Consider the following 26424-nt stretch of genomic DNA (forward strand, 5'->3'; position numbering starts at 1 on the left):
TGATCTTGTGTACTTCGTTGTTTTGAAAGTGATTTCACATATATACATGCAAATTTAAATCATACTGAGAAATATATCACAAACCCAATAATAACTCAATTTTTTATAAACTACAAATTAAATAAACAAACATAAATAAATAAATTAAATATATTATTCAATCACAAACTTAAAAAATTTCTAGACTTATTAAGATGGTCACCATTAACCCACTAGATACTTCACTTAGAAGGAATGATAATTAGCTCTAAAAGACCTTCGAAATAATAAGTTCCATTAATTTAAAAGTGAGTAAAGGTACTGCTCTGCTATTACTTGGAGGAATCAAGAAAAATTGTAGTAAAAGCAAATTATATTAAAACCATAGAAAATGGCTGTTGGTCATTTTTACTGGTTAGTCTCCTTTGTGAACTTCTTGAGTGTTCCTTATTAACCATATTCATAATGCTAAAAATATTATCACAATACAAACATCATCATACACAAATTATTTTAATGTTCTAATGAAACATAACTTTTGGGTGGTTTTAGTATGGTTTGTATTATTATTATTATTATTATTATTATTATTATTATTATTATTATTATTATTATTATTATTATTAATAGATGGAAATGATAATAAATGTAAATATGTAGAGCTTAGATGTTTAAAATTGTTCTTTTTTATCATTTTAACATAATTTATCCTTTGAAGATATAAAATAGTACAAACTCTGTTCCTGTCATACAGAATACTTAATTACTCATCTGAAACTTAGTGAAATTTATAATTGATAATATACTTCTTAGTTTTCAATTAAATTTTATGGGAATTTTTTTTATTATAATTATAAAATTTTGTTGATTACAATTCTGTTTGATTTTTAACACTCGTATGTACTCTATTTTGATTTCAGATTGTTCAAACTGCATTTAGCTTTGAATTGTCAGCTGACAAACGATTTTTACTGGTTGGTCATTCATACCAGAAGGTAATGAAATGTTATGACAATTATTTGTATGTATTATTTTGTATTTAAAGTTAAATGAAGGAATTAATACGCACTTCATTCCTTTATCTTTAGTGAATTAAGATATGTGGAAGTTCAAATGTGAAAGGTGTAAAAGATCACATGGAACATTTTAGTTGTTAATTCTGATTAGAAATTTATATTGTTAGAAACTGTTTTCATTCATAATTTTCTGAAGGAATATTGATTGACAGATTTTGAAAAGAATTAAGTTTAAAAAAAATTACAACTACATCTTATTTGTATTCTACATCTTAGAATTATTAACATACTAATTCTCTAATCTAAAGAATTAGTAACTGTATGAATTTTAGCAGAAAGAAAAACATCAATTTAAATAGGAAAGTTTGTAGAGAAATAATGTGGTAGAAGATGTAAAAGATGAAAATCATTTTGGTTTCGGAAAGTGGATGGATTCAAGGAAGGCCAATCTGGCCCTCAGACTAATTTTAGAAAGGAGGTTCAAGCAGAATAAATCCTCCTATATGGTATTTATAGACCTGGAGAAATTATTTGGTGATGTAAAATGAAAGCAATATAGAAATTAAAAGAAAAACTTGAGAGTAGAGTAACTAACTACTCAAAGAAAAAATGTTAAGTTCAATGATATATTTTTTCAGAAATTAAAAAATATATCAATAATAAAATATATCATTTATTCATTTATGGATAAAAGAACATAAATGAATAAAGACATACTGAACTAGGCTTTTTTGTCTATTAGCGTTTTTTACTATTAGAAAAATTCATTTTGAAAATAAGCAAGAGTAAAAAAATAATACTAAAATATGACAGTGAGAATAATGACAAATTAAATATTGATATAGGGACCACAAAATACTATGAATAATAATGAATGTATTTTGAATAATGAATAATGAAATATGTATAATGAAATATGAATAATGAATAATGAATGAATAATAATGAATCTTTATTTTCTGCGTACAAAGTATGACAAAAAAGAATTGCAATATATAATTAGGAAACATAATACTTGCAAAGGATAACCTGTGTGATAATATCAGTCACTTTATATAATACTTCTAAAAAGGGAGTATAAAAATTAAAACTATTTTTAAAATAAGTAGTAGCAACTAAATGTTCTTACATAAATAAACAAAATTTCTTACAAACAAAAACTTAATTGATAAAGATTTAGATCAATTAAAATTTAAGCTTATTAGCCTAGAAAAACAATGAAAAAATAAAATAAATTCAGCATAATAGTACTGTAACTAATGAACACCTGCACCCACGGATTAAAATTCAACATTCTAGATTTAGTAAAATCAAGAAGGTACAAGAATATGAAGATGATGTAAATAATATTTATACTGTTGTACACTTTTATGCTTAGTGTATTGTATAATTTGGAGTAAAATGAATATTGTTATATCTCTTATGTGAACGCTATTTTGTAACAATATAAAATAATACAAAATAATGCTAAGTAATCTTAGTATTAATATTATTACTATAATTATAATTATAAATTTACCTTTAATAAGTTTGGATTTAGCTTCATTATAGGTTTTTATATAAAAAAAACCAAAACGTTGCTAAGATTGGATTAGAAAATTAACTAATTATATATCATTTAGACAGGATGGCAAAAACATGTTTAGAATATTAATTCATACACAATATTTGTCATTATCCACTCAACTGTTTCTTTAAGGAGTTTTTTGTTTACCCTTCTTTATATAAATTTAACAGGAATAAGATTTATTAGTTTAGCAGAAATATACATGAAACGTCTTCTGCAGACTGATAGGTCATTTCATGTTATTATACAGATGATACTTTATGGCCTCAGATTGATGACTGGAGGTCCTGGGTTCGAATTCTAGTCAGGCATGGCATTTTCACATGCTACAAAAATTGTCATTCATTTCATTCTCTGAAGCAATACCTAACGGTGGTCCCGGAGGTTTATATGACGCAATTATATTGGAAAGTATTTTATTTAGAGACCAAAATTAGTTAGGATGGACAATATGGCTTCTTGAAAAGCACAACTGGTATCAGCAAGGAGAGCTTCTAAAAAAAAAAACAAATCTGCTAGTAAAATATATATATAGAGAGAGAGAGAGAGAGAGAGAGAGAGAGAGAAAGCTTTAATTATTATATTATTTTTATAATTAGTTTTCTGATTATTGATAGTTCTAAGAATTAGAAAGAAATTTTTTAAAGTATTTATTTAGTATAGTGATCTAAGGTTATGAAACGTGGATAATATCAAAAACTAGAAGGAAAAAAATAGATGATTTGAAATATGGTGTTAAAGGAGGGTTAATAGGAGAGGAGAGAAATTTGTGGAAAAATCTAATGAAGTAAAACTAGGTTAATACCAGATTTAGTTAATGTGGTAATAGAATGTACAGATGGTATAAACTATAGCGAATGATAAAGATTGGATTACATAAAACTGATAATTGAATATGTTGGATGATATGAATATGTTAGAAGTTAAAAGGAATAGAGATTGGCATTGAACCAGTCAATTGTATGATGACTCAACCTATTTTAGAGGTGTTTTTAGCAACTGCTGGTTAACATTGTACAGAATTAATTATTACTAGTAGAAAGAACTGCTCTTAAGCAACTGATTTCTGTTATGAATGTATACTGTATTCTTTATTTTGCTAATGTAAGTTTTTTCTTTTATATGAATTTGTACCTCATAACAGCTAAAGAATAGTAATTGAAAGTATAAAACAATTAGATAAGGATAAAATCTTTAAAAGTCAAAGAATTATATAAATAAACTGGTTTTTACAAGTTAGAAAATTCTTTTTCAGATTGGAAATAAGCTAGATATCATATCAGCTGTACTTATTTTACCACTGATTTAAAAAGTCCACATAAGCAACTTGTGCAAAAAAAAATGAGAAGGCAGTATTTGCAGATTTATTTCAATATAAAATGTACAACACAAATATTCTGATCTCATTCCAGCAAAAAAGTCTGAACGTACTAACCTTTCTTATTTTTCCATAGCTGCTACCACCCACAATTTTTTTTTCCTTCTTTGCCAGTTACCAGACATTTGCTCTTGACTCCATACTTTCCTGAACTGCCTCTTCTATCCTATCCTAGAACACTATCAGGATCTTCATTTCTATTTTTTCCAGCACTCTTAATAAATTTTGCATGCCAATTTTTTTAACACGTCCATGTCACTACAATTTCATTCCCTCAGCCTCCCTTCTTTATACTAATCTGATGGTCATATCAAATATCGATTTTTTTTATCTGGTCCCCTTTCATTTTCCCTTTTGTAGTTCTCAGGAAATTCATTTCTCCTGCCTGAAATTAATTGCCGTTTGTTGTGTATGTGCCTCAGTTCCATAAGTTATTATACAACTTGGGATTTCTGGTACCTCTTTGTTCTGTATCAAGTACTTAATATTGTAATATAAATTCCCTCATTTTCATAATCAATTTAATATTTAATTTATCTTTCCCTAATCACAATTTTTTTTTCCAAATGTCTAAAACTTTGTAATAGCCTCTCAAAGGTTTTTCATCTAGTATGATATCTCTTTCCATCTTTCTATCCCTTCCAAAACTATCATTTTGCTCATTTCCTTATTCAACTGCACACTTCTTTAATATATCATCTCAGACACTCTCTTTTCTGTTTAGCCTCCAGAACTACCGTAAGGTATTACTTCAGAGGATGAATAAGGATGATATGTATGAATGTAAATGAAGTCTAGTCTTGAACAGTTTCAAGTTGACTGTTCCTGAGATATGTGGTTAATTGAAACTCAATCACCAAAGTACACCAATATCCACTATCTAGTATTCAAATTCGTATAAAAGTAACTGTATTTACTAGGATTTAAACGTTAGAACTCTCAACTTTGAAATCAGCTGATTCGTGATGACTAGTTAACTAGACCAGCCCAATGGTTTATCATTACAGACAATAAACTGGTCCTACTTACATTTTTCCTTCCGTGTTATTTATACAACCCATTTTAACATCCTTCTCCTCAATTTTTTTTTCACTGGCCTACTCCTTCCCTCCATCATAACATTCTGGAGTATGATACTTCCATTCATTAGTGACTCATTTCTTCAAACCAGTTAGCATCACTAAATGGAGTCCTATTTCATTATAATATATTACAATATACTATTGTATGTAGTACAAGTTTCACATTCCATAATTTTTTATATGAATAGTGAATTGAATTTTGAAAAACTTTTATACTTCTTTTTCAGCTAAAATTAACAATGCAATACTTACAGATTTTCTAATACAAATATATAAACTATTTTATGTAGTGACCAAGATATACTAAAATTTGTTATTTCCTAACTTATCAGATAATTTTTCAATCTTTTTATTATTTACCTATTTCTTTTACAGCTGTACAGGCACTCATACTTGGCTTATTATGTGGTAATCAACTTAAGCACTCAGTAAGTATAAATTTTAATTGAAAAATAAAAATGTTTAAATCAAGTTATCTTATTGAACCTAACTTTTATTGTATTTAAATAACAACTCGATTATTATCGAATGAAATATATGAACCACCTGCAGTACTGTAGTTGAAGTCAAGTTCTCCAATTCTTATAGTGGTCAAATTCAATACAGATGAATTTCAACTTGAAATTTTTTTAGCTTTGTGAAAACCCTGACCAAAAATTCAGACTGTTGAGAATGTTTCCTGAATGACTTGGTTGGAGAATATAAAAATGACCGATGAATGTTGTGCAAACTGCCCCTATGTAACATTGCTATGTTTACTATCAGCTGCATTCTGTGTTTAATAAAATCGAAACAAAAAGCGAAATATAGTTATTTCTGCACTATCAGGAAAATTAGCTATGTATATCTTCTGGCACTCAGAAAAAGACTTAGTGATTAAATAATGCTCCACAATAAATATACAGTAGGATTATGTAAATAACACGTTTGTGCTACTTTGAAATTACTGACACATGAGAGATAATATGATTTATTCTGATCTTGTCTAGTACAGTCAGAGATCTACCTTATCCAGGAGTCCTGTAACATAAACTTTGAAGTGTAGGATCGTTGCCTCTTTTGAGTCGTGTGACTTTATGTACACACTATGTTATTGTTGTGGGTTTTTTAATCTTTATATATTTCATCATTTTAAAGTGTATCATATATAAGGCATACATGAGACGTGGTCCTTTTCTGTGTATATGCAGTATTTAAAGGTTGCAGTCAGTTTTAATGAATTTATGATTTGTGCCTATGAAGGGATTAGCAAGTGTTAACTCTACTTGATATGGAGGGCTTTTAACTGTTTTATTGTATCTTTGGAACTGTGTCCTGTTTCACCAACATAAATGTTATGCAATCTAAATAGTTTACATATTCCAGAGGGATTATATGTGTTCGGTAAGTATGTTCTTTTTGTAATAATTTGTTGTGATGTATACTGTATAGTCAAGGTGTAAAGATAAAAATGGTGAAAGATAAAAGTAGGCTTGGTGTCCTGATATGTGAAAGTATATTCAGGTATCAGGGAACTACTTCAAATTGTCATTTTCCATACTAATCCAGGCAGAGTGTTGTGTTATTCTTGGTAATGGTAAGGACATCTTTGCCTTACCATTTCCATTTGTCATGTACCTTATTTACATTGATAATGGTTTGGGCACCAGATATAAAATTTTATTTGTATTTTTATAGAATCATGCATTCTTTTTGACTGGATGCTACATGAAGATTTCTCTGTTTTATTTGTTGATAAAAGTGAAATAAATAATTGCCCTATAAAATAATGATCCAAGTAATTTTCAGTATTTCATTAATGTTGGTGAATATTTACCAAAGTTATCAGACAAATATACATTCACAAATTAGATTATTTATTATCAGTTAGTGGAATTAAAAATGATTTAGTTAGGTATTTAAGAACTATAAACACAGAATAGTTACTTTAATTTTTTATGGTTGTAAAACTTTCTCATTCTTGTTGACAAAAGGATGTTATTGATGTAATGTATGTTTTGCTTTGATGAAAATAAAAAAGATTATAACCATTTATTTGTTGTAAAATAGAGAATTACTTATAACATAATAATTTTTATAACATATTTATTCTATTTTTATATGATATATTAGATCAAGATTTAGGATCTTAATTTTTTAATGAATTTAAAATTGTTTTCCATTCTAATGTAGAAAACAACATCCACTGAATAGAAAGTCGATTTAATTTATTATTTAGAAATTAGTATTTCATTAAATCAGATTATTCAGTTTTTTGTTAATAGTTATAATATTACCTAGACTTAATGAAATTCTATAAATTTATGTCAATTCAGAAGTGTAAGAAATATAGAATTTTCACACGAACCATTCAACACAATTCACAAGTCGGCCATAAAATTTTGAGGTAAACTCCTATAATTAATCCATTAAGAATATTTTTAATAATTAATTGATGCAAGTAATGCTGTAGTGGCATATATTTTTTATTTAAATATTTTGGTTCACTTTTGTATTGAAAGTTATTTTTTCTTTAAAATCTCACTATACTTTGTTTACTAACAGAATTATGTATAATTTTTATTGTAGGACCTTGATAAATATTAGCGATCAACAAGGCACTCCACGTCAGATTCAGTTAGTAGTTTGGTCTCCAGTGGGAAATGCTCTTGCATATGTGTTTATGAATGATATATATCATTGGCCGACTGTAGAATTGCCAATGCAAGAAATAAGACTCACTAGAAATGGCCGAACATATATTATTCATAATGGTGTTCCCGACTGGGTTTATGAAGGTAATATAATTAATTAAATTTATATACATGGTATAATTAAAAAGGAGTATTAAACTTACTCTTATTTAAGCTGATATTTCAAAATTACAGAATCCAAGTTGGAATTTCGATCTGTAGTATCAGAGACTTAAACTAAAGACTCTGAGATAAATTATTGTTAAAAGTCTGAAATTTCATTCCAAGACCAGACTGTTTTATTGACAAAAACCACACTAAAAAAAATTTGTTTGAGGCTTTTTTTATAGTTCAATTACTTCTGATTTGTAGTGCCAAATTTTAATATATATTTATTACTAAAAAATACTTTTTTAGTGATTTTTGTCACATTTAGTTAAACTAAATCCACTAGGCTGGTCTAGTGGTGAATTCATCATCACAAATCAGACGATTTTGAAGTTGAGAGTTCTAAGGTTCAAATCCTAGTAAAGGCATTAAATTAAAAAAAGGGAAAATGAGAAAAGGAAGAAAATGTAGCAAACCAGAAAAAATAAATAGGAAGAAAATAAACAAACAAAGAATAAAAATATTAACATAAGATGATAAATATAAAGAGGGAAAAACATTAAGATTAAGGAAAGAATAAAAAGATTAAGAGAGGATGATGAATATAAAGAGAGGGAAAATTTGAAAACTAGATAATGTGTACACAAATTAAGATCAGCAGAAGAATTATATCAAACCAAAGAGTGATTAAATGATTGGCAACAAAAAACAAATAAATGGAATGATAATCAACTCTGACTTAGGGAGAATATTGTCCGACAGTATCATAGGAATAATGAATTAAAGATAATTTTTTGCAGTTATTAAAGATCGGGCATGTATACCTCAGTGTATATGTTGTTCTTATGAGGGGGTCTATTTATCAGTCACTTTCTATTTTTTAGAATTGTATTATTTTTTCCAAAAATAATACGATTCTAAATTATAATTTTCAATTAATAATCAGATGTTTCACCAAGTCTGTTTACACATATACATATATAATAATGCCAATTAAATCACGGAATTTGTTAGAAGTTCGTCGGTAAAAGGCGACGAAGTCAACGAACTACGTTAACAGTTCTAAACATGACCTAATCTAACAGTGAAATGAAAATGGAGGAAAAAATAAGACAATATCAAAGAAGTAATGAACTAAAAGATGACTTTTTTACATTATATTAAAGATTGGGTAATAACAGTACTTCTGACACTTCACACAGGTGTGTGTGTATACATCTCAATACACATGCATATGTGTATGCACACACACACACATACATATACACCTATACAGATTATTATTAGATATAATATCCAGTTTGAATAAATTCTAGAATATAAATTTCTTGGGCTGTTTTTAAAGAAATAGTAAGATTTATTTTGAACCACATACTGTGAATGTGTTTTCATACTAACTGAATTTGATACAGACAAATCAACTCATAGGATACAAAATGATTGTAATATATTATGTAATTGTTAATTTCATTTATATTTAAAATACATTAACATTAAAGCACAAACATAATAATTAACAGGTGCTGTATTCTGAACTCAGTTCAATGCTTACATGAAACTGAATACTTTTTTCTAACAGACAACCAATATTCCTAGAGGTTTAATTAGAAATTCTTTTATCCCCAACATTTTTTTTTTTTTTTTGCAACCTACTGCTTAGTGAAATTAAGAAACTGTACTGCAACAGCATTCAATGATAGTGTATTAAAAGAAGTTTTCTTTGAAAAAAAAATTACACAAATATTTACTTACTGAGAACTAAAAAATGATTTTTATTAACAGTTGCATTATCGAAACTCAGTATCAAAGAAATTATTTTAAATATTTAGTGACTACTAAAACTGTTCTTAAATTTAAAAATTACTTTTTTAAAATACAATTTTAATTAGGTAATGAATATTAAAATTGCATGATAAGAATACAGATGAAAAACAGGATTTTTTTTATACATAATTTCCTGTTATTCCTAAAGATTTTCATCAAATAACAGCAACTCAAAACATAATGCAGAAAAAATATAGTACTCTTAATAAAAATATTCATTTTCTTATGAGACCACTACAGTATATGTTATATGTAAAATAACTAATGTTTTCTACATTATTCTTTACCTCCTATGCATAACTGTTTTTCCTCAGATTTTAGTGGTATATTTTAGGTATTACTTAAACCCTTTTATTGTTTAACACAATATCTTCAAATGTTTGACCATTAACATCGTTGAACATAACTATACATAAAGCTTTATGAAACTTGTATTAAAATTATCTAAATTTTATGTAGTATTATACTCATACATAATGGCTGAAGAAATTAGTACTAAATATATTAATTTTCATTCATTTCAATCTAACGGCATTTTTCAATTTACAATTTTTTTTAATGCACAACATATAAGTAACACCGTGTGAATAAATAAAATTAATGTAATGGCTGACTTCAAACATTTTACTTTTTTTTAATAATATAATTACATAATATGCATTACCAATTACATAGTTAAAAATTATCATATGTAAAAAATGATGTACTGTATGTATGATTACTCTTGTGCAAAGATTTTCTTTGACAGCAATACTTGAGATTAATACACAGGTGTTATTGAATCAAAAAGAATCATATAACTGGGTGCATAATGTAACATTAATATTAAGGTATAATAACACAGGGTTTTGTATAAAATTTGTATGCTCTAATTTCAGCCTTAGATTATATTTAATTCTATTGTGTAAGATTAAAAACATTATATGCATAACTACTCTCTTTGAATAGTATCTGATTAGTGATGTTCTGTTTCTTTACTTACTTGAAGAGGAAGTATTTAGTTCAAACTCTGCAATGTGGTTTTCAAATGATGGTTCTAAGCTTGCATTTGTTACGTTCAATGATTCAACAACACCAGTTATGTCTATACCTTATTATGGATCGCCTGGTAACTTTGCTTTCCAGTATACAAATATGGTGAACATCAGATACCCTAAGGTAAGCTATATGATCTAGTTTTCTTAAATGTAAAAAACGTAATTCATTTTTTATTTTTAATTACCTTATTCTACTTTCTCTTAACAGAATTCTGTTTCAACAAATCTTAATCTTTAATTTCTTCTCTAGAGCTAAAATCTTGCAAATAACAATTGAAAAATCATTTTTTTAGACTTTTATAAGATCTAATATTTACACATTTAATTCTTTCTTACTACTTTTTTTTTTAATTTTATGTGAACAGCTAAGTACATACTTCAGTTGTTATAATTTCTAATTTTTAAGTAAAAAGTTAAAAAATGTTGTGCAGATTAAATATTTCCATTAATTTACTCTATTAACATAGGCTTAAAGGGAAATTAACATAGTAGATCACAAATTAGAACTATACCCTTACATAACTACAAAACAACATTGTACTTTACTTACTTTTTCACTTACACTTAGTGACATTGTGACACTTAACAAAACGCAACCATAACCCAAGATGGAAACTATTGTGCTGATGGATGAATGGCTCTATGTCGTGAGTCCTGAACGATGTCCTCTGGGCACATGAGCAAACCCAGTTGTATTTAGCTCAAGCTTCAGTATGCATGCACTCTGCTGAAGTAGTCTGTTATATCGCCAGTACTCGTGGGATGAAAATTTCACATCCTCAAATTAATTCTACGATGGTTGGTGGTTCATCTGAAAAACCACCAATATTTGTCTAGTGAAAAGGCCTCGGTCAGCTTTGTCTGACGAGGATAAAAATCCTGTGGAACAGAATTGCAAAGCATCAGACCTAAAATACAAAAATATTTGATTTGTTGTTCTCCGAAACAATCAGGAATGTGGCACCCTTCATAAGGTCTCGTCTTTCCTGATCAATAAGGTAGTAAATGGTTCAAGCTGTTCCCTCAAGAACATAAGAAAGCTGAGATACAGGTCAATATTAATAGACATTTTCAGTGATGAACAAAGTAACTTGCTCCTATGTCTGACGAATATGAGCAGTAAAAGTGCGATATGACATAAAACTTTGAATATTAGCGATGAGTAATTTTCTGCTGGTTTTCTTCTTCGAGGAGTAATTTTCTTCTTGAGGTGAACGTTAATGAAATTGCTGAAGAACTTTGTCCCTAAGGTGTTACAGAGGAGAAGCAAATAATGAAACATCAGAGAGGGATGAAAGAACCTACTCCCTCTCTTATTTTAACCTTCAACCTTCCCACACCACCAGAGAAAATTAAACTAGGATAACTATTGGTTAGAATACAATCATTCGTCCCTAACCAACGGCGGTGTTTCCAATGTCAAAGGTATTTCCATACCATAACTACATGCCCGAACACCGCAATATGTGCTAGATGTGCGAAAGAAGGCCACAAGGATACTGACTGTTAGGAGGAAGAAAAATGTGCAAACTGTGGGGGATCACATTCAGTTTGATCTCAAGATTGCCCAAGTTTTCAAGATGAGAAGGTAATTCTAAAAATCCATACCGACCAGAAGTTTTCTTTCCCAGCTGCCCAAAGAGAATGTAAAATGACACTTGGCTCCTGAAACATCGTTAAACCAGATGTCTCGCCACTGCGACATCAAGTAAAGCTCCTGTGAATGGAAGCATCCAACAGTGTGGATCCTGCGGTGAGCTAAAAAAACTTGTTCAGATGTTGTCTGATCAAGTTGTCTCACTTACAGTCACTTTTTCGAAGATGAAAAAAGTCATTAATCGCAGTTAGCGAATCCAATCATAGAAAACATCTGAAAGACCCTGTCCCCAAAATTTTACCTGTGGAGGCAGGAATAATCACGGATGGCAGTAAGCCATCAACTTCAACTTCCTGTTAAGGGAGCCCATGACCATCCCCTCTAGCTTGTTGTCTACAACTTCCCATTCTTCAAAATCTCCTCCATCAACTCATATACTGGAGAATATTGTTGAGGAACTGTCTGAACCTATGGCATCGAAGTTCCTTATCATAAAAAATACAAAAAAGAAAAACTGCATTACATACAACTAAATTTTTATATATTTCTCTGACATTCTCTATTTATAACTACCTTCACTTATGAATGTTATTCAGTGGAAGGTCTTCTGTACCGCATTGAGGATATTAGAGTATTGGCGGGCACATATGAACCACTAATCATGTGCTTCCAAGAAACGCATCTTTTACAAGTGCATTAACACTCAGAGGCTATTTCTGTAAGAGATATGACTGTCTAATAGGCAGTAGAGAGTGGTGGAGTTGCTATTTTCATGCGGAATGAGGTGTCTACTACAAGGATACCACTAGCTACCCTTATTCCTGCTGCTGCTGTGAAGGTCTCTATCCTTCAAATTGCAAATCTGCAATTTGTATCTCTGAGTGAACTCGGAGTTTGATGGTCTAGAAATGTCAAATCTCCTCATGGAAATCCCATCGCCGTTGTTAATAGTAGGAGCCTTCAATGCTCACCATGTTTCCTGGGGTTCAACTTTCTGCTCTTCTTGAGGAAATATGGTAAACAGAGTGAGACAATACTTAGACCTTTTTCTACTAAATGATGGATCATATACATTCATGCCCTTATCATCTAGTATATTGTCCAACATTGACGTCTCTATATACTCGCCGAGTTTACTCCCTTGTCTTAATTGGTCTGTTTGTGATGACTTTTATGGCAGTGATCACAGACCAATTATTATTGATTTTGATGTTGACCGTGAGGTGAAAAAGGCCATGAAGATGAATTTTTGAAAAGGCGGATTGGAACGGTTACCATAAAGCCTGCCCATAACAGTATGTCGGTGGCGCAGGTGTCCTTGATCAACTTTCTTTTTTACTTCCATAATACTTGAGAATTCTAAGATATAGCCCACAAATATTGGGTAATCCTACAAGTCCTTCCATTCCTTGGTGGAATGATGACTGCCAAAGTGCTATTAGCAAACGATGACAGGTACTATGTAAATTTAACCGCAGACCTACAGATGAACATATACATTTGTATCATAAGGCTGAAGTGGTGTGTAATTGGGTATTCTTGGGTGCTAGGAGGAAGTCATGGAGGAAATAGATGGACACCACTTCACATACTACTCCCACGTCTACTGTGTGGAAAAAAATCTGGGCAGTTTGTGGATTACCAAATAATCTACTATCAGGCTTTTTCATGAAGGAGAACTCCTTTCATCTTCTGCAGTGGCAACTATCTTAGTAAATTCTTTCTGCTCGGTGTCTTTCATTTCATCATATAGTGATGAATTTCCCAGGTAAAAGATACAGATGGAAGTATTACGTTGAACATTGGTGATTCAGTTGGTGAATTAAATGCTCCATTTGCGTTCAGTGAGTTGTCACATGCACTTAAAAACTCATGTGACATGTTCCCTGGACCTGACAATGTTTGTCTCGGTATGTTGTCACACCTTTCTTGTTCGGCATTAGAACACCTATTGAACATTTATAATGATTTATTCACCACACAAATCTTCCCACTCGTCTGGTCAGAAGCCATTGTACTTAAGACTGATAACGACAAAGCAAGCCCCTCAAGCTGCCGCTCTGTCTCCTTGACAAGCGTCTTATAGAAAGTAATGAAGAGGATGGTGAACCACAGACTTACATGGTACTTGGTTGGAGAGACATGGCCTTTTATCTCCAGAACAGTGTGGTTTGCGACAAGGATGATCCTTCATTGACCATTTAGTGTCATTGGAAACTGCTATTCAAAATGCTTTCCTACTACACCAGCGCCTCATCGCTGTCTTCTTTGACATCAAAAAGGTGTTCAACATGGCCTGACGACATGGTGTTGTAAACACCCTCAAAGAATGGGGAGTCAAGGGCAATATGCTGGCTTTTATTAGGGGATTCTTGAATGACTGAACATTCCATGTCCTTGTTGGAGATTCTGTCTCAGGTTTTGTTGGAGATTCTGTCATGGAGAGCCTACAACAGAACACTGTATCTTGCCTTGAAGGTTGGTCCAAGGTTACTGGTTTCACATTTTCACCTGAGAAAACAAAATGGGTAGTCTTTTCTCACCAAGTTGAAGATGACTGGATTGCCACAGTAGACAACAAACTTTGTTACATCAAAGATACTGTGTTGCCATGGGATTCCTCCCACAGGAAAATTCACAGAGAGGAAGTGGTCCTCTGCTGATTGCAGGTAGGACATAAGAGAGCCACTCATGAGTACCTGATGTCAGTGAAAAAAGTACCACACTGCATAAGATACGACTGCTGTCTAACTGTGCGCCACATCCTTGTGGACTGTATATGTTATGTGGCCTCGTAAATTTAAGTTGCCCAGGAAAATTCATCAAATTTTGGGCAATGACAAGGAGGTTCTAAGCCGAGTGTTGTTATTTCTATGACAGATTAGTTAAGTGCATAGAATTTAATATAATTTTTATTAGTTTTTAAGTTTGTTTTCTTTAGTGTTCTGTTATCCAAAAAGGGGCCCATCCACTCTTATCAGATTTTGTTGAGTTTTATTTGTTTTATTTAAATTTTATTTTTTTTTTGTTTGTTTTTATTCTTTGTTTCATTTTAAATTTATTTCTCTTGTTGTTATTCAGACTGTGACTTTATTTGTTAGTTTTTTGTGGTATTTTGTTTTTGTTATTAGTTGTAAGTTTTGGTTTTTGTTTTAAATATTGTAGTTTTCAATGTGTTTTAGTTTTTTTGTTCCTTTAATGTTATTCTAGCTGTTTTTTTTTACTTTTTTAGTTTTTTTTTTTTATTATGTAGTTTCTATTATCTGTTATTCCTTTTTTCTCTTTTATTTATTTTACTCTGGGCACTGATAACGTGAAAGCGTTTTTCCCCCAAAAAATAAAATATAAAAAAATGAAAGTTTGATCTAAGATAAATAATATGATAATTTTCATCATAATAATATGATTTTATCTTCTTCATCATATTGATGAAGAAGATAAAAGATAGAATACATTTTAATTTTGATACCACTCAAGATTAATGCACTGCCCTAAAGAAAGGAAACAAAAACACTTATAGGAAGATGAGTATAACTTAATTTAAATATGAAAAAATTACATAAATCTTTAAAAATATAATTAACTAAGTTTTTGTACTTCTTCAAATAAATATTAGCTGATCTGTTGCAGTATCATTTAATTTTTTATAATAATGTTACAACATATCAGCAGTAATTATATATGGCTAAGTTAATGAATAAAATATTGCATTAATAATGGTAGAATATTAAAACGTTGGAAAACTGATAAAATATTGAAATAATAACTGTTACAAAATTATTTTTGAATGCAAACTAACAGTAAAATGAAATAAAAAAATTCATTTTTGTTTTCTTTCATTTTCTAGTGTAGCTTTTGTCATTTTAGTTATTAATTTGCAGTTTTATTTATTAGTAACTTAAAATTAGTTATCCAAAATGGGTTTCATTATCATTTGTCTTGTCAAATTTTGCATGAAAATTACATCCCATTACATAAACAGACTTTGCTATTTAAAAATTAATGGTTAGATTAAACATGGCCAACAGCAGTTTCAAACTTTCTGAAAAATAGTATTTTTGTTGTTGAACAGATCTACATTTATTTATTTATTTTATTTATAAATCTTTTTGAAGATAAAATGTTGAAATATGAAGTCATTTTCGGACTTTTCTAACAGCTAATAAAATTGTAACAATTCTGACTTGTATATTAGCAAAACTAATATACAAATACAGTGGTCTTTCATAAAAAGATTTGTAGAATAATACTAAGAATTTATAAATAAAACTACATAATACTGTATTTTAGATATAGTTATCTGCCTTCTGTTTCATGAAACTGGATATCCTTCTTCTGCAGTTGGATAAAATACATCATTATGAACTAATGAAGGCACTGTTGAGGGAAACTACTGTAACGAATGTTTAAATTCTTTAATGTGATAGTTGATGTTTCTCTCTTTGCTAAATTAATATTTGTCTGATAGTTTGTCTACCTCTCCAACTTTCCTCACATGCACTTTACATATGAATAGCGTATCTGATTATTAAAAACTTAGTAAAAGAGTTTACTATAATTTTACTTTAAACTTTATGTAATTTTATCAGAAAACTTTTACAATATATCTTCTCTTTTTAGAAACCTGGATAAAGTTAGGTGTGTACAACTAATCATAAACATGAAACAGAAACTTCCCTGATGTTGATTTTCTGAAGTTATTTACATGAATAAATGCAATTTGAACACTGATTAACTTCATTTATTATTATTTATTTTTTTTTTTTTTTTTTTAGTTTTTACTAGATTTATTATAAATAAATATGTATTTTTATTTGTAAATATAACTGAATATATTTCATGTACATACTTTGTTGTTTTGTATTCCAAAATTTCTTATACTATTTTTATGTTTGTTCTAAATACAATTTATCTTTTTTGTTTTTCAGCCAGGAAGGGCAAATCCTGAAGTTACCCTAAGTGTGGCATATTTAGGACAGCCAAATATGGAATCAGGGCCCTCACCTCGTATTCTTAGTGTTCCTCCTCCAAATGATCTCCTTAGAATGTATGCATTACAGTGTACTTTCATTAATTAAATATTAAAAAAATTTTTTAATATGTTGAAGAATTATATTTACTTTGACTTTAGGTAAACTATCTTTACTCTAATGGTCATGATCTGTCATTGTTTGATTTGACAGTTTTGTCATAATCTGAACTTTGACTGGAACATAAACTTAAGAGCTTTATTTTTACCATTTAGATAAAACTGAACAAATTCTGACTTGATGAAGCATTTTCTTATTATTAAATGAATTTCTATAACTGACTGCTCATTTAAAAAGTTGAAAAAAGAAATAGTATTTATTTAATGAAGCTTGACGTACAACTTCTTCTACATTACCTTAATTTTTTAAAGTAATTTAGAAGAAGGTAATGTAGAATTTTTGTAAAATGTAAAATCATTTTTTTTGGTTAATTAATATATCTCACATTATATATTGCAGAATGAACATGTTAACATGATTTTAAATTAAAGTAATTTAATATTACTTATAATATTAAATTACTTTAATATTATATATTTTATTATTAATATAATAAAATATTTTATATATTTTCTATTCACAGTCAATAGAAAAAAAATATTTTTTCTGTTGACTGTGATAATTAGTTTATCACAGCCATAAGCTGTGATAAACTAATTATATTTTTATTGTAAATGGGTGAACATTTATACATGTGCACACTTTTTTGACGTCTATTTTTTGTTTATATTTATAACATTTTTTCTCTTTTTTTTTTACAAAAAGCAATAAAAAATTATTGTTGTATAAATATAAATGTATACATTTGGAGATATTTTGAAACTGTATACAGTATTTTTATTTAATAGCAATAACTTGAAAATTACATAACCAAAACAAGATTGACATTTTCTCTGTGAAAATAAGTAAAAATAAACTGATTTTTATAAAGTTATATACATTAACAATTTTGTAACCAGCATTAAAAATAAAATTAATAATTATATTTTTGCATCTGTGACCTCTGGTAATATATTTCATCTTGAACTGCTTACAAAAATTACTACATTGTTATAGTCTTCTACATTTACTACAGACTACTACATCATTGATTTCATGAACTTTGGTAACTATTTCCAGATCTGTAATCAGATATAATCCAAAATTTTTTCAGTAATATTTTCTTTTTTCTGTCATAAATAACATTTTAATTACCTCTTCAGGAGTTGACATTACTAAACTCATTCACTAAACTTTTCTAGTTTAGGATTTTGTAGAATTCTGGTTTTTCTGTTTAGTGAGATATATATTTATATGTATATGGTTTTAAAATAATTAATTTATTATAAAAATTCTCACTTATTAACTCATAATAATAACAACTTAATTATCTTTATGCTGACATAAGTTTCATTTTTTATGTAATTTTAGGGAACCTATTATAAGTGCAGTGACATGGTCAGGTAATCATGATTTAGCTGTTACTTGGATGAATCGAGTACAAAATAAAGCACGTATCATCATCTGTCCAGTTGATTATCAGACATGTAATACAGTAAGTAAATTAAAAGAATCCATTTTATTTAATTATTATGTATTCATTTTTATCTTTCTGCATAGTTGATAATTAGTGTGTTTGACTGGTATATTTAATTACAGTATGTTGGTCTATGTTCCTGTTATCCCAGAATGGCCCTACAAACATTTCAAATGACTGGCTCAATCATGTGAGAGCCAGATCAATCACCTGAGACAACCTTCTATTATTATCCAATTATTTCCTGGACTAGTATACCAGTGGGTAAATTATTTCTCATATCTTTCATGAAGTTATTTCTTACAAGAAATATTTCTTAAAAAATGTTTCTTACACATAAGAAACATTTTTTCAAATTTCCAAAATTTAATTTTTCAGAACTGCTTGGGGAAATGTAAAGAAAGATCTGGTTCAAAGACTGTTGGGAGAATGCTTAGCAATGTGACTAACCATTGCCTAAGTTTATCTAATTTAGGAAAATAGAAAAATAAATAATTATCAACTTTTTTTAAATTAATTAATTAAATCTGTTCTAATATCAGATTAGTGCTTGGATGAATGATTATGTGGAATATTGACTGATGCACAGAAATATTTTGAAGCACATAAAAATGTCAATTTAGTGAATGTTATGATGTACTTGTTCTACTTGATGAACTACTAAAAGTGATTGTTACTGAACTGCTCATACCCCTTTGGACCTACTGTCTTAAGCACATTCTGTTTAATATTAAAAGCAAATTATAAAATTATAAGGAATTGCACTACTGTATGCACATATAACTAACACAGATGGTATAATAAAAACAATTAATGTTTTTTCTATTGTGGTCTGCTATAACAAAAATAGAATTCATTTGAGTAAATAAATTACTAAGCAAAAAAAATATTTCATAAATAGTGCGTTTTAATATCATTTTTTATTTTAAATTTGGAAATTACTTCTTGAAGTTTTATTTATTTATGCTATAACAGTCCCTGAAATACACGGAGAAAATTTGATAATTGATTCTTCACGTAAAAATAAGTTCCTATAACTCTAAATAAGTATGTCTAGGAATATCAGTCACATGTGAATTTGCACTATAAATTAATGTCGTAAGATTAGATTGAGATATCTTTATAAAATTTGATGTTATGGTTTATAAACAGTAATATTGCTACTGGCAGCATGAATTATTACTTCACATTTCTTAACAGGCATTACAGTTATATTGTCTAATGAGAACTGGACTATTTACATGGTTAATGGCATAAGTACCATATATTTCTGCAGATAAGACAAAGCATAAATTTTCATCAAAGTTTGATAGTTTTAGCATATATCTGTCCTATAAGATGAACCCCCAAACTATCAACGGCCTATGAATTTAGTTTAGATTGGCAATCATCATCTGGATAATAATATTGTATAGCGTATATGGAATTATGTCCTAGTCGCACTGATTCAGGCATTTGGGTAATGATCTTGACTACTCACAAAAGTATGGGCTATTTTATTTTGTGGACATACCCTACTCTGTACTATTAAATAATTACAATTTACCTGTTTTTCCTCAGTACCTCAATAAATGTAATTTTTAATATTTATTTTGTTTTAGTATTGTTTTACTATTACAATGTAATGTATTATCATATAGCGTATTTAAATATGATAGATTTTTTGATAAGTCGCAATAATTTTGCGACTCAGTTGCAGTTGCTGGTTGCACTAATAAAGGAAAAGTCTTCTTCAGCATTGTTACATTGTAGTTTCGTTGTATGTTGTGTTGTGTGTTTCAATTTATATAAATTACAATTTAATTTTTTTGTATCGGCCCTATAAGACGATCCCGGATTTTGGCGCCCTTTTTTAATGATTCAACTATTGTCTTTTCTGCAGAAATATGAAAAAAATATTGACAAAAACTGCTTTAAATTTATAATAAATGTGATATCTTTTTGTACTATCAAAGTTGATTGGATAGGAATCACTGTTTTGTATATTTTGTATGTTTGAAATTTTATTAAAAATAAGAAATTTATTCTGGTGATTTATTAAATTTATAATCTGCTTTCAGGTATTGTCAGTTGAAGAATCCAAAGGTTGGGTAGAATTATTTCATGCTCCTTTATTTTCATCAGATGGAAGAAAGATGGTCCTTGTTTATTCATCTGATCAAGGTGGTAATGCAGGAAAATATCGTCACATTTTAGAAGTTGACTTAATGTCCACTCCTTTTAAACCAGTTCCCCTTACACATGGAAGATATTCAGTGTCAGATGTATTAGGTTGGGATGAAGCTAATCATGAAATGTAAGTAGGTAACAATTCATTTAATTTTATATATCTAAAAAAAGTGTTTTCATTTATTATATATATCTAAAATTTTCAAGAAGAATTTGACAAAAAAGTTTAACTATATAATTGATTTTAAAATAAAAATATGTTAAGAATTACTGAAATAGTACTATGAGTAGAAACTTATTGTTAATATCTGTAATAAATGACCATAATAATAAAGTTAATTACTCAATTAAAAGTATAATAGAAGTTTAAGTAAAAGTGTTAGCTAATACCCATGGAAGAATTCATCGCAAGAAAATATAGAAGTAAACATTTTGCAAATGTGGTTGTAGAAGGGTTGTTAAAATCAGGAACAGCATACCCTATGTTTTAGAAGTGTTTAAGAGGAAATTTGATTCCTTCTCTCAAGAATTTGTTGTAGTAGTAGGTAGTCATAATGATATTGAAGATAATGAAAGGGAATATTTAATTAATGATCTAAAACATTTACTAAGTGAGCTTATCCACCAAACATTATTCTAATGGATTTGCCTAATACTAAATATGACTTGTCCAGGTGGACCTGTATGAACAGAGATCTATAGGATAGTAAATAATTAAGCATATTTAAATGTTTAAAAAATATAAAAATTGTGTATTATAGTAATTTAGGGAGAGTTAATATTTCAAGTTACAGGCATTTAAATGATAAAAGTAAGTCTGTTGAAAGTTTTTTTAACGTGTGCAATAATATTAACAATATTATTTATTCACCAAAATAATCATTAATATTATTTAATAATCTTTAATATTCATCTATATTAATCGTTCATGTACTGAAGCCATAACATTTCGTAATTATATCTTCAGAATTTGAGGAAACAGATTTAATCTCTCTCATGTAATGTATTTATGTGAAGTTTCTAGGATTTGCTTAACAAAAAAAAAAAAAAATCATAAAAATTTAAGTAACCAGTATTTTTTATCCACATGAGATTTTTAGCTCACTTGTTATAAGATGAGGATACTGACTGTAATGCCTTTTATTAATGCAAACAATGATAATAACATATTTGTATTATATTATTATTATAGATTTATATTATATCTATATATTTTTTCCTTTTTTTTTAATAGATACTTCTTGTCAAATACTGAGACTGCTTTTGGTCAACTTAGAGTTAACAAAGTACCAGATAATTTAGATAGTGCACCATATGATCCAGTTTGTGTATCTTGCCAGATTCCTACACTAGATGGGAAGAAATGTCTATACAGTGGAGCCAGTTTTAGTAAGAAAGCATCTTATCATGCTCTCACATGTGCTGGACCTCATGTACCTGAAATTAGATTGTTTGATAAGGTAAGTTCTGATTACTACCCAATAAGACTAATAAACACAGACAGTTTTTGGCATATGAAAGTTTTATTGTACTTGTAATATAACTTTTTTGCTGAATTCAAAAATTTCTCTATAGTTTTTATGTGTTTACATTTTTTAAGTATTGCTTTTACAGCAAAGCTATATTTTTTTACAGATAACTTATGTACATAAAAGAATAATTTAAATGATTTCTAACAGAGTGTGGTACAAATATGAAGAAGGCAATAGCTCTTGTATATGACAATTCAGTTTACTGTAGGTTCTGACATATCAGCACAGAGCAGTCTTTTGTATTAAACAATTAACACACCAGTATTGTTTAAACTTATGCTGTGTGTGCACAATATGCATTTTTATTCTGTTCTTTGATTTACAGTTACTCTGTCAAGTGATTGTGTTAGTGAATAAACATGCCAAGAAAGTGCGTAGATGATCTAGATAACTTCTATATGTGTGGGGATTTGATGTTAAAAGAAGAATGATAAAATTTCACTCCACTAGTTAAAAAATGTTATGAACTATATTTTGGGTTAAAGTTGGGGATCAAGATAAGAACTGGACCCCTTTCATTTGCTATTTGACCTGCGTGAAACAGCTGACAGACTGGAGTAGGAGTAATTGCCATATTGATGATTTGGTGTGAACCACAAGACCATTTGTCCAACTGTTATTTCTGTATTATAAAAATAAAAGAATTAAATATTAAATCCAAACACAACAGAGCAGTACTTGAATTTATATCTGCTATAAGGCGACTGCCTCATGGTAAGGACTTAACCTTACCACACACTCCAACTCATCTAACTTTATAAGATGAATCAGATATGAATTAGCCACTGAAATTCAACATGAGGAGCAAGATAGATGATCCTACTTTTAAAGCAGAATCATCTTCCTTTGAACCTCATCTGATAACTCCAGGTGAATTAGAATTAAGTGACCTTGATCAGGATCTGAACTTGTCAAAAATAAACCAAACTTTTCAGATCTTTGCTGAAATGTTGAAATCTTCTGTATACTGACATTAAAGTATGTTTCTGTGTAATTGTCACAAAGAGTTTAAAAATTTATATTTTAAAAAAATAGCTCAATGTATTATAACAATATTTGTACTCAAGAATGCATTTCATCATGAACATAACTCTTAAGAATGGAGACTGTTTATTGATTCTTTGAAAACTAGTTTAAAGGCTGTCCTTTTGCACAATGGCTACAAATTTCCTTCTGTGTCAGCATATGCAACTAACATGAAAATTTTGTTGCAAAAAATTCAGTACAATTACCATCATTGGACTAGTTACTGTATATGTCATTTGATTATATGCTGCATTTAAAATTTATTGTGTTTTTAAGTGGTTTGAAGCTCAGCTATACTCACTTGTGTTGCTTTTTGTGCAAATGAGACAGCAAGGAGAAAACAACATTATATCAGGCAGGAATGGTCAAAGTATGAAGCACTTACTCCTGGACAAAAAAATATTATACATTTCCTACCAGTTAACTTGGAAATGATTTGTCTACCTACTTTCCATATAAAAATAGGGTTTTTCAAAAACTTTGTTTTGGGAAAGTTTTAAAATGGTGAAACGGCACTAAAATCTAGGAAGGAATTTCTTTGATCCCCAAATAAAAACTTTGATTAGAGATGGACAGTTTAAAGAATTGTTAAGCCAAATCAAAAAGTCTGTATGGAGGTCATTTAAAAGTACTGTGCAAAAAGTATTTTTAGGAAATCATAAATCCCCCAATTGCAAGACATTGTAGATGAATTATTTGTCATAGAAATATATGGGGTCAATATTTCCCTAAAAATTCATTTCTTTGATTCACACCTGAATTTTTTTCTGAACATCCTCGGTGCCATCAGTGACAAGCATAAAGATCATGCTTTGAAAACAAATCTCAGTCGTGGAAAACAAGTACAAGCAGCAGTGGAGAGCAAGTATGCTCAAGATTACTGTTGGATGCTAAAGAGGGATATTCCTGATGGCAAAGATAAAAGGAAAACAACTATCACACTTTAGATAAGTTGAATAGTGCCCTGATGCACTTAATTTTTTTCAAAGTTTACCTATTCCTTTCAAAGTTTACAAAAGAAGGGTAAGTGATGGAGAAAATTTATTTACATATTTGAATTCAAATATGAATTTTACTAGTTTGAAAAATTCTATTATGATCTCATATTTTGTTCTTTATGCCAAAAAAACAAAAAAAAACTTTAATTAGTTCCTTATTGTAATTGGTTCTGAGATATTTTATTAACATCTCTATTCTCAGTACCTTTTGATATTTTAATATGATTGAGGTACTCTTATTCTTAACTGTTATACCAGTCATCTTCACAGATTACTCTATCAAAGTTTTTATTTATCCCTTTGTTAATAACTTGGAAAGATTATGAAAGTAGAGACCATAGGATATATAGTATTTAATTTTATAATTTTACACTTGATTTTATCATTTTATTTGGTGCACAGGCTCTGATCAAAGGTTTATTTAAATTGGTACTATCAGCACAAATTTATGATAAATGTGTGGTTTGAATCACATATTGAGATGATCCATGTTGTTACTCTTTACACACTCTAGTTACTACATTAATGTTTACCCAATGGATGGGTGGGTAACATCAAAATAATTTTTATGTTAAGAGTACATAAAGAGAGAATGCATTACAAGTATAGGAGAGAGAACATTCAAGAAATTTGCATTCATAGAGTTGCCAACAGAATATGAAAGTAGTCTAATACACGATGAAATGGGATTATAATATTTACACTACTGGATACCTATTTTTCTCTAGTTTTCAACACGCTTTCAAAATAATGGGATCTTTTTTCAAACTTTTGTAACAAATTATCATCAGCTTCTCCTTTTTGAAGGACCTGATATTAATATTATAACTTTGTAAGCAATTTTTTTTAAAAAGGTTAGAAAATTACTAATTGAATAATGTGTTCAGTCTAAATTAAGTATATGTGTTTAATATATTATTTTTGTCAAATTTTGCATCTTTGTAAATGTTATATTTTTCAAGAGTATTTATAACTTGGTATTTATGTTTTATATACTAAATATTTAATATATTTTGTATGACTACAAAATGTTGACATAATATCTTGATCTAATGGTTGTTTTAGTAGCAATGTTGTATTTGACATAATAAATGAAATGTCAGTATTCAGATTAGAAAATTATTTCTTATTTTTATTTAATTTAACTGATCTGTTTATAGCAAAATGTGGATAAAATTCCACGTTCAGCAAGTAACTACTGTATCTTTATTTTCAAATGAGTAATAAAAATTTTACATATATCATTTACTTATAATCATTACAACTAAAGGTGTTATTAATGCAAAACGGTGCTTTATTAAAATAAATACTGATTCATCGTAAAAAAATGTGTTTAAAACAAATACTCTGGGTAATCAATGTTAATTCATTAACATTATTTTTATTATCTTTTTTTACAGTTTGGTAAAGAAATAATAACATGGGAAGATAATGATGAATTGAAAGAAATACTAGAGGAAGTAACATTACCATTAACAAAGGAGTTCACCATTCCGGTAGCAGATGGGTTTGAAGCAGTTGTCAAACTGTTGCTGCCACCAAACATTGATACATCTGGACAAACAAAATATCCAATGTTAATACAAGTGTACGTGATATCTTTTTTCAAAATAATTATATTCTTGAATGAATAATATACATCTGTAAATTCACTTTAGTTCTAAAATTTATCTGATATTTTCAATCTGAAGATATTTATATTAAATTAAACAATAAATGGTGAATAATCTTAGGCAAATTAAACTAGATGATAGTTACATTCCCACATTTTATTTTGTTGGTGAAAAATGTTAAGAGTTTTTCTTTTTACTAATAATGTTCAAATATAAAGTTCATGTGTGTTTATATAAAGTAAAAGCTGGCCAAGTATTTCATTACTTTCCTAGCTATTAA

At 28.8% G+C, this 26424-nt stretch overlaps 1 protein-coding gene across 1 annotated transcript in view; it reads left to right on the forward strand.

Moving 5' to 3' along the window:
- Positions 1 to 26424, forward strand: part of ome (dipeptidyl peptidase 4 omega) — a 392854-nt gene that overhangs the window by 346935 nt on the left and 19495 nt on the right. Inside the window, exons 4-12 of the mRNA XM_075355199.1 lie at positions 900 to 974; positions 5398 to 5450; positions 7591 to 7799; positions 10615 to 10784; positions 17189 to 17307; positions 18701 to 18824; positions 20867 to 21102; positions 22210 to 22435; positions 25932 to 26119. Coding sequence (XP_075211314.1) covers positions 900 to 974; positions 5398 to 5450; positions 7591 to 7799; positions 10615 to 10784; positions 17189 to 17307; positions 18701 to 18824; positions 20867 to 21102; positions 22210 to 22435; positions 25932 to 26119 — 1400 coding nt within the window. The remainder of the gene's footprint in view (positions 1 to 899; positions 975 to 5397; positions 5451 to 7590; positions 7800 to 10614; positions 10785 to 17188; positions 17308 to 18700; positions 18825 to 20866; positions 21103 to 22209; positions 22436 to 25931; positions 26120 to 26424) is intronic.

This window comes from Lycorma delicatula, chromosome 2 (genome assembly GCF_047948215.1).
Source record: "Lycorma delicatula isolate Av1 chromosome 2, ASM4794821v1, whole genome shotgun sequence".
NCBI classification, from domain to species: domain Eukaryota; kingdom Metazoa; phylum Arthropoda; class Insecta; order Hemiptera; family Fulgoridae; genus Lycorma; species Lycorma delicatula.